This window comes from Leguminivora glycinivorella, chromosome 11, assembly GCF_023078275.1.
Source record: "Leguminivora glycinivorella isolate SPB_JAAS2020 chromosome 11, LegGlyc_1.1, whole genome shotgun sequence".
In the NCBI taxonomy this organism is placed as follows: Eukaryota; Metazoa; Arthropoda; class Insecta; order Lepidoptera; family Tortricidae; genus Leguminivora; species Leguminivora glycinivorella.
This window is the reverse complement of record NC_062981.1, coordinates 19,280,690-19,294,198: the sequence shown is the minus strand read 5'-3', so window position 1 is coordinate 19,294,198 and position 13,509 is coordinate 19,280,690. Positions and strand designations below refer to the sequence as shown.

At 39.5% G+C, this 13,509-nt stretch overlaps 1 protein-coding gene across 3 annotated transcripts in view; it reads right to left on the bottom strand.

The window, feature by feature from the left end:
• Positions 1 to 13,509, bottom strand: part of LOC125231018 (NPC intracellular cholesterol transporter 1) — a 138,671-nt gene that overhangs the window by 41,898 nt on the left and 83,264 nt on the right. For 2 of the 3 annotated variants that reach the window (XM_048136356.1, XM_048136357.1), the window contains exons 3-10: positions 12,500 to 12,719; positions 11,886 to 11,965; positions 10,539 to 10,748; positions 9,622 to 9,814; positions 5,821 to 5,886; positions 4,044 to 4,226; positions 3,282 to 3,444; positions 209 to 327 (exon numbers count right to left, since the gene is read on the bottom strand). In XM_048136356.1, the coding sequence (XP_047992313.1) occupies positions 209 to 327; positions 3,282 to 3,444; positions 4,044 to 4,226; positions 5,821 to 5,886; positions 9,622 to 9,814; positions 10,539 to 10,748; positions 11,886 to 11,965; positions 12,500 to 12,719 (1,234 nt within the window). The remainder of the gene's footprint in view (positions 1 to 208; positions 328 to 3,281; positions 3,445 to 4,043; positions 4,227 to 5,820; positions 5,887 to 9,621; positions 9,815 to 10,538; positions 10,749 to 11,885; positions 11,966 to 12,499; positions 12,720 to 13,509) is intronic. The other variant, XM_048136358.1, reaches the window with a different exon arrangement.

Below are 13,509 nucleotides of genomic sequence, written 5' to 3'. Positions count from 1 at the left end.
TTTGACGTCATTTCCCCTTTAAACTATTTTTAAGATTTTTTATACTAAAAATGCGGAAAAAAAATTAAAAAAATGATTTATGTGATCTACAAGCGTATATCTCGAAATGGTTTTCGATTTAGGAACATTGAAAATTTTGAAACGTTGTCAATTGTCCATGCATGATGCACGTATACTGATACTACTGCTAGATGAACATGGAACTCACCCATAATTCTCTTCTGCAATTCGTACACCTCTAGCATGAAGGTGGAATTGAACACGGCGCCAAAAGTCGTGGTCTCGTTAAACTCATCGACATACTCAATCTTTGGCAGGCCCTTAGCGCTGAAAACAAAACAAATACATTAGTATGTACAATGTAATTTATGCAAACTATCCAATAAGATATGCGATAGGGTGTTAAGCTAAGTTCAAGTTCAATGTGACATGTAAAATTTCTGTCTGACATTCATACTAATTCTTCAAAATCCTAAGAGGTTTTGCAGAATCGCCTAATACGAATCATCATCCTCCTTGCGTTGTCCCGGCATTTGCCACACGGCTCATGGGAGCCTGGGGTCCGCTTTGACAACTAATCCCAAGATTTGGAGAAGGCACTAGTTCTTACGAAAGCGACTGCCATCTGACCTTCCAACCCGAAAGGTAAACTAGACCTTTATTGGAATTAGTCCGGTTTCCTCACGATGTTTTCCTTCACTGAAAAGCGACTGGCAAATATCAAATGACATCTAAATATATAAAAGAAGAAGCTGACTGACTGACTGACTGACATATCAACGCACAGCCGAAACCGCTGGTCCTAGAGATTTCAAATTTGGCACGTAGGTTCCTTATGTAGTGTAGAGGAGCACTAAGAAAGGATTTTCCAAAATTCACCTCCTAAGGGGGTCAAATGGGGGTTCAAAGTTTGTATGGGGAAACAAGATTAGTTTGACTATTTTATTCGAAACTTCACAGGAAGATTCCTTAAGACATATGACTGAATACGTATTTCAGGTTTTTTGAAAATTTAACCCCTAAAAGGGTGAAAAGGGGGTGATGAAGTCAAAAAATCAATATGGGTATCGTTTTTATGGTTTATCGGGTCGCTGATCACGATAAATACAACGTTTTTAAAATCTAACGAGGCGGAAGTGAAATACCTTCTCCCCTGTTGTGGTGCAATGGGGTTTAAATATCAAAAATATATATAAAAGAAGATATTAACTGACTGACTGACATATCAACGCACAGCCGAAACCGCTGGCCCTAAGAGATGTCAAATTTAGCACATAGGTTCCTTATATAGTGTAGAGGAGCACTAAGAAAGGATTTTTCAAAATTCGCCTCCTAAGGGGCTCAAATGGGGGTTCAAAGTTTGTATGGGGAAACAAGATTAGTTTGACTATTTTATACGAAACTTCACAGGAGGATTCCTAAAACATATTACTAAATACATGTTTCAGGTTTTTTGAAAATTTGACCCCTAAAGGGGTGCAAAGGGGGTAAAGTCAAAAACACAATATGGGTATCGTTTCTATGGTTTATCGAGTCGCTGATCACGATAAATACAACGATTTTAAAATCTAATGAGGTGGAAAAGAAATTTTCTCCCCTGTTGTAGTGCAATAGGGTTAAAATATCCAAAATAGCCATAAGAGGAGCATTAAGAAAGGATTTTTCAAAGTTCACCTCCTAGCATGATAATTTGACAGGGGCAAGGACAGGGACAGGGATAGGGACAGGGACAGGGACAGGGACAGGAACGGGATAGGGTTACGGTTAGGGTTAGGGATAGGGATAGGGTTAGGGATAGGGATAGGGATAGGTATAGGGATAGGGATAGGGATAGGGATAGGGATAGGGATAGGGATAGGGATAGGGATAGGGATAGGGATAGGGATAGGGATAGGGATAGGGATAGGGATAGGGATAGGGATAGGGATAGGGATAGGGATAGGGATAGGGATAGGGATAGGGATAGGGATAGGGATAGGGATAGAAATAGGAATAGGGGACGGGGACGGGGATAGGGATAGGGGAGGGACGGGGATAGGGATAGGGATAGGGGTCGGAATAATCGGTCGGCAATCGATATCTAGGCAGTGTAAAATGCAGGTGGCTCAGTGGTAAGAGATTAGTACGTAGGCATCGGCGAGTATCCCGCATCCGTGATAACTATTATATTCAATGTGCTGTAAGAAGATCGTTGTTTGCTTGCCTTTTATATGTTTACGTTTGCAATAAGTATAAGCAAAATGGAAAAAATTGTAAGCGATAATGCAAGGAAGTACTTTTTACCCTACCGACCATAGCGTCGAGATACTGGCTATGTGGGTTGTATGAAGTTTCCCCAGTATAAATATTTATATAGGTAAAATACATACATATTCGTACCTACTACCTACGCTGTGGTCGCTGTGTAACAATTCTACAATCATTGCAAGAATTTCTTTTAAAACAATAGTAATATGTGTAAGGTACAGTCAGCCAAAAAGCAGTGTAAGGTTCTTGGCTGACCGTACAGCAAATAGATCAGTTACAATGGCCCCCCAGTCGAGAATTGCCTACAAGAAACCTACTCCAAATGAAAATCTTATTTTTTGTAAACGTTTCAATAAGAATACTTTTATTACGCGGGCGAAGCCGCGGGTAAAAGCTAGTTTCACACATAAATTCCGAAAAACTCATTGATGCGAACCCGCGACCTCCGGAACGAAAGTCGCACGTACATACCGCTAGGCTACCAGCGCTCAATCGCCTAATACGAATGTCAGTCTGAATGTCAATATAAAAGTAGCCAAGATTTGTAGTAATAATAGATTATTAATAGATACGGGGTTGGTTGTGACATGCCTGTTGCAACCGAGGCAGTGTCCAACGTTATCTTATGTAATATCTTACCTGATGATGACCATTTCAGTCCGGTAGAAGGGTTCGAAGTGCGAGTCGAAGTATTCTCTCTCTATACGAGAGCGGGAGGTTGGTGAGGCCCAGAGCTCGACGGGGTTGGTTGTGACATGCATGTAACAACCGAGGCAGTGTCCAACGTTATCTTATGTAATATCTATATCGCCGCGGTCCCGGGTTCGAATCCCGGTAAGGGCATTTATTTGTGTGATGAGCACAGATATTTGTTCCCGAGTCATGGATGTTTTCTATGTATATAAGTATTTATATATTATATATATCGTTGTCTGAGTACCCACAACACAAGCCTTCTTGAGCTTACCGTGGGCCTCAGTCAATCTGTGTAAGAATGTCCTATAATATTTATTTATTTATTTATTTTATCTTACCTAATAATGACCATCTCAGTCCGGTAGAAGGGTTCGAAGTGCGAGTCGAAGTATTCTCTCTCTATACGAGAGCGGGAGGTTGGTGAGGCCCAGAGCTCGACTGGGTTGGTTGTCACTTGCATGTAGTAGATGCCGTGACCGAGACCCACGACCACACAGAGACCTGGGGGAGAAAAGTGGTTCATTATTTGTATCATTAGAGATAAATGAAAAGAAGCCCGATTGCTCCAGAGCAAACAGTCGTTGAAGCCAAGAGAGAATCAATCATACATACATACATACAATCACGCCTGTATCCCATGAAGGGGTAGGCAGAGCACAGGAAACTACTAAAGTTTCAGTGCCACTCTTGGCAAATAAGGGGTTGATAGAAAACGAAACTGGCATTGCAATCATATTAGTATAATTTACTCTTTTCGAGTTGTTTGCCATTTTCTTACTTTTCTGAAGCCACAATTACTGTCAAAGTACGAAGGTCAAGGCTTAGTTTCCATTTCTTGCTTGACTGAAGCCAGTCGGTGGGCTGTCTGAAGCCACATCAAAATACTAGGAAACTACAAAGAGTAACTTACCAGGAAAAAGAACTATCCAAGGTTTAGTCAAATGGTATCGCCATGGTATCAGCTTGGTTTCCGTGTCAGCCCCAAGTTTCTCGAAGAAGGTAGCTTCTTATAAACCACCAGGTTGGTCGATGGACCGAGTCTATTTCCATTTTCTTGCTTGTCTTAAGGCATATCTACCAGGAAATTGTAAAGAACTTACCGGCAAAAAGTACGATCCAAGGTTTCGACGCCATGTGGTAACCCCACCATTGGAAGAAGTCTTCCAATTTGGTTTCCGTATCTGCTCCAAGTTTCTCAAAGAAGGTAGCTTCTTGTAAGCCATCAGGCTGGTCAATGGAGCGGGGATTGGTCGCCATCTCTTGCTCATTGTCTGAGGCCACACCTACGCATTGAAAGAAGGTTATTTTGACTTAGGAAAAATTAAGGGTCAGTTGCACCAATAGTTGACGAATTGTTTACGACACCACAGTATAATAAAGAGTATACAGTACGGCCACTCCCGCTCCCCGCGGAAGGTGCCGCCTACCCCCTCTCGGTTACCTCAAAAACGCGAACAGTCGACCTGTCATATTTCACTCATACAAGCATAGTACTTTACCTACACGAGCTTAGACTGTGTGCCAGGAACGCGCCTCTTTCATATATTTGATCGCCAGTTCCGAGGTGTGACGGCACTAAGCATTATCAAACATTTGCGTTTTTTAACTGAGGTAAATGGTATGGTGCAACTGATCCTGAATAATATACTATAACTATGTATATATCTATGTTTCATTCTTATTGTACATAATTAAAGTGCCTCTATGAAGTATATAAATTGAAATCTTGATGTAGCATAACCAATAAATGCTTCATGAATTAGAAACACAGTATTTTTTTTATTTGGAGAGTTTTTAATTAGCTAGTGCATTTAAAGAGTAAAAATAAATTGATTCATTAGTAGCAAGCCATGCAATTAACTCGTTTGTCCAAATATTTTGATACCATTGACCAGCGAAAGTTAGTCACTCATGTAAATATTTATTTAATTCTGAATTATTTTGATTAGAAATCATGCTTTGACATTTGCTAGACTTTCAGTTTTTATACATATAATATACCTACCATAGGGATGAAATTAATAATCTTTTTATATATAACTGACAAAAAACTGAAAATCTGTCGAAAGTCTAATGTCATATTCCACGCCCAGAGAGATTGCGATGACGTTTTCCTCCTTCCTTTCCTAAGCTTATATAAAATGTGACGAATCACACATTAAAAAGTGCTACAAATCATTCCAACTGTTTCTAAATTTTGGTGTACTTGAAAAGGGCTAGCAAAATATGGGCTGACAGTTACTGATTCAATGCTTATTGGTTGAATCAGTTATGATGGCGTATTAGATATATGAATCATATATCTAATACGCCATATAATAAGATGGTTAGGATAAATTATTTCACATCAAACATAAGATGATTAGAAAAACTAGATCTAATAGCATTTATTTTTAGACAAAAGAAAATAAGCGGAGAATCAAGAGTTGTTTGTATGTAAATTGACAGCCGTGAAATCGTTTTAACAGTTCTAAAATAGAAACTGATTAGACTACGTAGTAGCAAAGACATATATAACTCCGTATAGACAGATAAAGTCTAAGAAAAAAACGTACCTCAGTACCATACAGAAAAAGGTACGGTGGCCTAGATGGCATTACACCTTTGGGGTACGCTCAGCTAGATGGCGCTAATATTAATATTTGACTTTTTAACACATATCAAGCAAAGAATATGGGCCAATTTTCAAAACTGAGGTTCAAAAGTTTTAAGCCTGTGTCAAGGATGGCAGTCTATGCACTGTGATTACACATTTTACTTTGACAGTAACTCTCTATAATATTCGATCCTCTTTGCTAGTAGTAATAGGCTAAGAACCCGTTATTAGGAAGGAGGAACAGTCTACTGTGTGTATGTGTGTGTGTGTGTGATACGTACTAGACCTGTGACTGTGCAGCGGGCTGGTCTCGGGGCCGCCGCCGCGCCGGTCGCCGCGCCACCCGTCTGCCCGAGCACCGATAGCGTTAGCACATGCCGCCCTGTACCGCTCACTGACTAGTGCACAGCTTCACACTCGACACGTTTACCATTTAGGCTAGGCCGGTTCACACAGAGCGAGGCACCTCGCGAGAGTCGCGAGGCAAAGCGCCCAAAACGTGCCTCGGCTTAGCAGGGCTAGCATATGATTGGCGCCGCGACATTGACTTCCCGACTTTTTGTCATTAATGGGCATTTTCAAATTTTGGGACCCAAAATTAGCGTAAGTCGTTTACAAAAAATTAACTCGCTGTCAGTTTTGTGACGACAGTTAAGCATAAAATCTGTCTAAAAATTAACTATTTTCACGTTCTGAATGTAGAAGATCGCTTAAAGAAATGAAATAACTAATAAATAAGAAATTTCATGACTAACTATCGCGGTAACCGAAGACAATATTATCGCTTAAAGTTTATATATAACTAACACAAAAACAATATTTTTATTGAAATTTCATGGTTAATTATCTTCACAAAACTGACAGCTAGTTAATTTTTGTTAAGTGTTAACGAGTTACGCTAATTTTGGGTCCCAAATTCTGAAATTGCCCCAATACAGATAGAAAAAAAGACGGGTAATCCATGTCACTACGAGATACCGCCACGTCAATCATGTGTTCGCCGCTGGTATGTCTTTCCTCCGGAAAAAAACTTTACATTGGACGTTTGTCGCGCGAGCAGATTGCCCGCTCTGTATCGCCGTGGTTGTTATGACGACACGTTGTCACTCACTTTCGCCACAGTATAAGACCAGAAGTAACTCTTCTGACAAACGTACGGCGCGCGATATGTATGTGTGCGCGCCGTGTTTGTACGCAACACATGTAAGCGGATGAGGATGAACGAGAATAAATCTTTCTCAGTCGCTTACATGTGTTGCTTACGCACACGGCGCGCACACATACATATCGAACGGCGTACATTTGATAGAAGAGTTACTACTGGTCTTATACTGTGCTTTCGCGATCTTTATTTTAAAATTCATCTATGCAATGGACTAGTCAGTAAGAGTTAAATTGCTTTGCAGAATCCCACACCGTTTCAAGAGAACAGAAACGTTATGGATATAAATAATATGACTAATTCATCTTGCAAACAATTTTGAAGCTCAGCGTGTCGGTAAAGCTTCAAAATGTGTGCACGACAAAACCTTCACCCTACGGAACTCAACACAAGGTTTTATGCACATAACAGGTACTACAGTTGTCATTAAATCTATCAGAAGAGCTATGGTGTTCACAATATGTCTCTAATGTCTTGACAATGACAGTGGGGAGTGTTTTTTTTTTTATTATTATTTATTTGACGACTTAAAGTCCTATTAACTGGCATGAAAGTAACGGACGCGGTGACACAGAAAAAAAACCTTGTGCGGAGTTAAATTGATATTACACTGCATGATTCACCAAGAATGTGTGTAGGTCACAATGTTAATATTAAATAAAAAAGGACAAATAATTGAAGACAGGGGTATATGTATTTTATTTTTTATAAGTATGCAGTGTAAAACCAACGTTCGGCAGATTAAATCTCTAATATAAATTATACTCGTAATTTCTGCATTCATATTTGAGTCTAATGTCGAATAAAGTTAGTAAATATAAAATCGGATTTATGAGACTTGGATGTTAAAAGACTAACCATTCCAAGTAGAAATACATAACACTATTTGTGAAGGTACAGAGCAAAAACGGGAAAAGTGACACCTATAATTAATTTTCGAACGAAAAAAAGTGAGATTATGTGACCGATTTAATCGAGTGTCTTGCGTTCGTTCGAGATTTTGAATTTCGAACCACATTTAGAAATTGTTTAAAGATGGACTCCTGTGGCCTACTTCACCACTGTGTCATTGACACTTGACACAATTCTGTGCCTATTTCTGGGTTATTACACTTATAACGTCAATATTTCCTAGTTGAACAGGCAACCAACTGCGAAGTGTCACTGTCGGGCGACAATTGTCAGTATGGTGAAATAGGCCACTAGATCTATCGACGCGTTTCTTACTCTGTACAGACACGTTAAGGATCATCACCTGAATAGTAGATATAGGTTTACCCCCTTATTCATAAACGTACCCTAAAGTTATCAAGCTGATAAAGTTCTTTTGTCCCTTTCCGACGTATTGGTGTGATAGAAAGGGACAAACGAACTTTATCGGCTTGATAACGTTAGAGTACGTTTATGAATAAGGGAGTTAGTGTTAATAAGTAATAACTTTTTCACCACAGCAACTGTTAAAGGCTTACTTTGCTATTCGAAAACAGATAGCAAAATTGCATTTTATCTACAAGAGTGCAAAGTAATTTCATACAAATTTTAACTTGATGTCTTAAGCTGGCCGGTAGAATTTACCTATAAGTGATGATTTTGAATCATAAATATTGAATAAATTGATGGATTTGATTTAATTTGATGTTTTATAGTTAGTATTTTTTCCGTGTTGGTGTGGTGAAAAATTTTGTGTTTCACTCGGTGGTAAAGTTTGTTTAACCTTCGTGCCTTGAAACTCTCGCAACGCTCAAGATTCCACTTTTTGAACCACTCACTACGCTCGCGGTTCAGTATTTGAATCTTTCGCTTGCTCGGGTATAATTGGCACGTGCGGTTAAACAACTACTTTACCCCCTTGTATAACAAATAACTATAAAAGTCTCCGTCACCCCCTAACTACATGTTTTAATGTCAATGTAACACACAACCATATTTGGTGTAATGAAAAGTGAACTTTATGTCTTACTGTATAATATTTATTATGAATGTGCTATACAATTTTCATCTAAGCGCGCGTGTCAAAACACGTGTTTGCAACTGCATAAAATACTTGTCACGTGCGAAATTGTCTGTTAAGGATTAATGTTTATTGTATAGTGATGAAATGATGAATAATTATCTTATCTCTTTGTGTAATTACTCATGTTATTGTTTAGAAATGTTTTAACTTCGACTAAATTGAAATAATGTTAAAAGTAATTTTAAATGTTTCTGTGTAACAAGATTTTTTTTTTTAATTTATTTCTAATAACACTACAAAGATGCTTGCTGCTGATATATCGACGACCGGTCTGGCCTAGCGCGTAGTGATCCTACCTGCTAAGCCGCGGTCCTGGGTTCGAATGCCGGTAAGGGCATTTATTTGTGTGATGAGCACAGACATTTGTTCCTGAGTCATGGATGTTTTCTACGTATATAAGTATGCATTTATCTATTTAAGTATGTATATCGTCGCTTAGCACCCATAGTACAAGCTTTGCTTAGTTTGGGGCTAAGTTGATCTGTGTAAGGTGTGCCCAATATTTATTTTATTTATTTATTTATTAATACAAATCGGCCGGCATGTCTGATCTCTATATTTTTATTTACACGGGAGCGACTGTCTTTTGTTCGTTTCTGTCGCCGACAATTCCTAGACCTGGGGGGTTACCATGAAGTGCTAAAGCCGTTCAGTTTAGGTTGAGAGAAAGGGACGAAGCTATAGCAGTTCCATAGCTTCGTCTCTCTCTCTCAACCTAAACTGAACGGCTTTAGCACTTCATGGTAGCCCCCCAGTGCTTACGGCTCAGCCACGACATCGGTCCAAGAACGGCGGCCATACATTGGAGCGAGACACGGCGATGGGACTTTTCATTCGCACGTACGGTTGCCGCTCACCGCTGTCGCGCTTAGACCAATGCGGCCGGCCGTTACGCGTGTGACTCACCGACAGTGTTCTCGCCCTGGTTGCAGCAGTAGACGCCGCTGAGGAAGAGCGAGGTGAAGATGACGAAGACGATGGCCATGATGACCGCGTAGCCGTCCGCGCCGTGGATGCTGAAGGGCTTGGGCGGCGCGGGCGCGGGGCGCGGCGCGGGGCACGCGTCGTCGCAGTCCAGGCACGAACAACCTGGCGTGTCCTGGAAGAGATATAGGCCTTGAGGTGAAGGAAAAACAAACAATTTTAAATAAATATTGGGCGGTGTAGAGCCTAGGGGCCTACTAGGGAGCGAGGCACGCATGTTTCGCAGTGTTATGGTTTTATTGCTATAAAAATGTCCTTACCTTAGTAAGCCTAAGGCCGATAGTCAACTATCATTATGTTTATCATAGAAATATGATCATAGCCGTCCATGCCGTCCTTTTTCTTCATGTTGGAGAAAAAGGGAGACATATAGACCTCTGCAAGGTTTAGCACATGATTGCCGCCAGAGTATGTCGCCGCGAGATAGACTACCCCTCCTTATGTCATTAATACAGTTAGAAGAAGACGTCTCATCTATATTGCGGCCATCATGTGCTAGGCCTAATTATCATATTTCTATGGGCGCTTGAACAAGATATTACTGTCATTAGACACGCACCCGATCTAGTTTATCTAGAAGGGCACGAACCCTTGGTCCCTATGAATTAAAACAGCACTGGCTGTACAAGTTTCGCTATGGTTTTGTTGCTACAAAAATTACCTTACGCCCAACACTAAAGGGAGGGGTAGGCGGGTTGAACAGTGTGTAGTCAGAATTAGGCACAGACTCTATGTAATTAATCTGGAAGGGCACGAACGGGCCCTTAGTGCCCATTAACTAGAACCAATACAGCAAATTTCGCTGTGCAATAGTTTTGATGCTATAAAAATGACCTTACCTTAGTCAACCCAACACTGCAAGGAAGGGTAGGCGGGTTGAACAACGTATAGTTTGCGTTAGGCACGACCTCGATGTAGTTAATCTGGAAGGGCACGAACGGGCCCTTAGTGCCCATGAACTCGAACCAGCGTTGCGCTGTGCAGCGCTGAGCGCCGTACTTCAGGCACAGGAAATCCATTGCCAACTTGTTGGCTGAAGGCATTTGCACCTGAAAATTATTATTTTTGTTATAATACATTCTGATTTGGCTTTGGACCCAAATGTACCTATTTAATGTTGTCTTCGGACTATAATTCTAGTGTTAAATAGAGTCTGGCTAATGAAAGTTGATCCCGAAAAAACGTGGCAATTTCAAAAAAAATTGAGCTGGCAACACATTAATAACATAGTTTCTTTTTTATTATTTCTAATTTATTTACAGCACTTACTTTACTAATTTTTATGGTGTTATTCATTATTATTTATAGATTTCGCTGTTAACTTTTACTAAAATTCGTTAAAGTGACAGTCACACTGACAGATGACAATCGAATTTTGACATCCAGAGTTGCTGTTTTAAAAAAATACTGGGTTCAACTTTCATTAGCCAGACTCTAAGCTACTTGAGACACAGACTTTAAAAAAAAGGTGAAATAGGCTACTTGGCCTTTTTTTAAAGTCTGTCTTATATGATTAAGTACTGTCCAATTAACCGAAATAAAATATTATCATATTTTATTATGACTTAAAAACAGCAAAAAATATTTTTAAAGTATACTTTTACGTAATCAGGTGAAAACAACACAGTCCTGTTAATCTATAGGTTATCTGTGTATCAGGTAATTCTATTCGAAAACAAAATTTTCTAACTTTTTAAGTATGAAGGCATAAAGTTCAATATGTCAGTGATTGTTTTGACATGCAATAAGGTTCGAATTCGATGACGTCACTCGCAGCGTTTTCAGTGGCCAAAATAAATAAATAAATTATACACACTTTTAATCGAAAATACGTAGTCATCATACGCTTTTAATACCCAAAATCTATAAATATTGTTATTTTATGTCAAATGCTACAGAAGACAATCATTTATTGGGCCAAATTCGATATGAGTCTAGTAGCCTATTGACGCACTAAAAATATAATGAGTTAAAAACAGTTTACGCGTTCGTGACTTCGTGTACATATTAGCACGGAGGTGCGGCGCAGAGGCGGCACCATGTATTCGCGCCCTTACTCACGAAGATGTGAACCTTGATTCGTAATGTCATGTTACTTATTAGAGGTCTTGACAACTCTTCATACAATTTTCATACAATTTTTACTTCACAATTTAGAAAAATCATTATAAGTATGTTCTATTTACCTGTTTACACGAGTTGTATGTGGCCTCCTTGTATGTAGCAGACAGATAGTAGTCCAACTCAACAACATTGAGCGCCGTTCCTGTTGACAAACACAATTGCATTAGAGACAATGGCGGCCTAGGAATTATAAAACTGTCCCACAATCAACAAGGTAAACTTAAAAACAGAACTATATGAAGGAAGAGAGAATACTAGCACACATTATTCTCTCCAGACGTATAAATATGGTTGTGAGACTCTTGACCACAAATTAGGTCAGACAGTTTACACGGTCTTTACATCTCAGTGACACGTTATGTCAACTTCACGCGCTGGTTCACACGTGTTGGGCTCCAGGGATCCTTTAGAAAGGCAAAAGATCGGCCTGAGTGGAGGGCACTGCAATGCAACGTACAACGACTATATGTGCCATTTTCTGGGCAAAGGGACCTTATTGTCGATGGCGCTTACGGCGTTATGAGCGATGTTCGTGTACAAATACGACACCGCGGGATGTAAGCGGCATCGACAATTAGGTCCCTTTACCCAGATAACGTCACATATGGTGGTCACGACCCTCAGTCATGAGGTTTCGACGAAGAAGAAAAGGAGAGTATGTCAATTGTCAACTTACCATTTTTGGTGGGGGCGACAGTCTTAGCAACTAAGAAGTCGCTCTGTGTCGGCGAGCACGTAATAGCGCAGATATGCTTCAAAAAGTTGTTGAAGCATGTCGGACACCTCGACACCAGCTGTTCAGCTGTTTTGATCTTGTCTGCGAAGTCCTTTAGCTGGTCGTTGTTGCAGCAGACGTTGCCACCGAGGTATTGGGGGCAGTATTTCTCGAGAACCCACTGGAAAGAAAGAGAGCAATTTTGGTTAAATTTACAGACTGCAAATAGTGCAATAGATATAAAATGCTGTATTTCTATTTGCTCCCTCCGGACACAAGTATAAGTAGAAATAGGTTTACAATGTATACATGAATCATTCGCAATTGTAAAGTGGGTCGGAGAACCTGCCACATGTACTAATCAAGATTTTTGAACGGGCTGTCACGGTGGTAACCAGTCTTTATCGGTTTCATTTTAAGTAGGTATTATCAATCAAGATAAACCCATTGACACAATTGTTTTATATTTAAAAAACAATTATTATCGCGTATTTATAAAATTAATCTCGCTTCTTTTATTCCAAAAACGCAAAGGTGCATTTTAGAAAGTTGACTAATCCTTCAAAGAATTATCTTTTTCTTATAAAATCCTTTGTACTTTGGAAGACAAGTGACAGCCTGACAGGTAGTTATCGATAATCGTTATCAGTCAAAGACAACAAAAAAAATTGCATTCCTGACCAACGTACAACTCATTAAAATCGTAAAATATCACTTTTCCTCGATCATTGAAACCATTGCATTGGAAGTTGATAAGAGTGCTATAAAGTATGCAAGTAGTTTCGGCACATAAAGAAAATCATAGAATTTGATTTTTCTCACATAATAAAAAGGAGGAAAATCAAATTTTTATTGCTTTAATTAACTGAAATATTGGTCTTTGACTTTTATTGATTTGGCTTGCTAATTTTATGGCTAGTTTATTTACAGTAATCACTACTAATCACAGTGGATAGTCAACGAGTACCTAA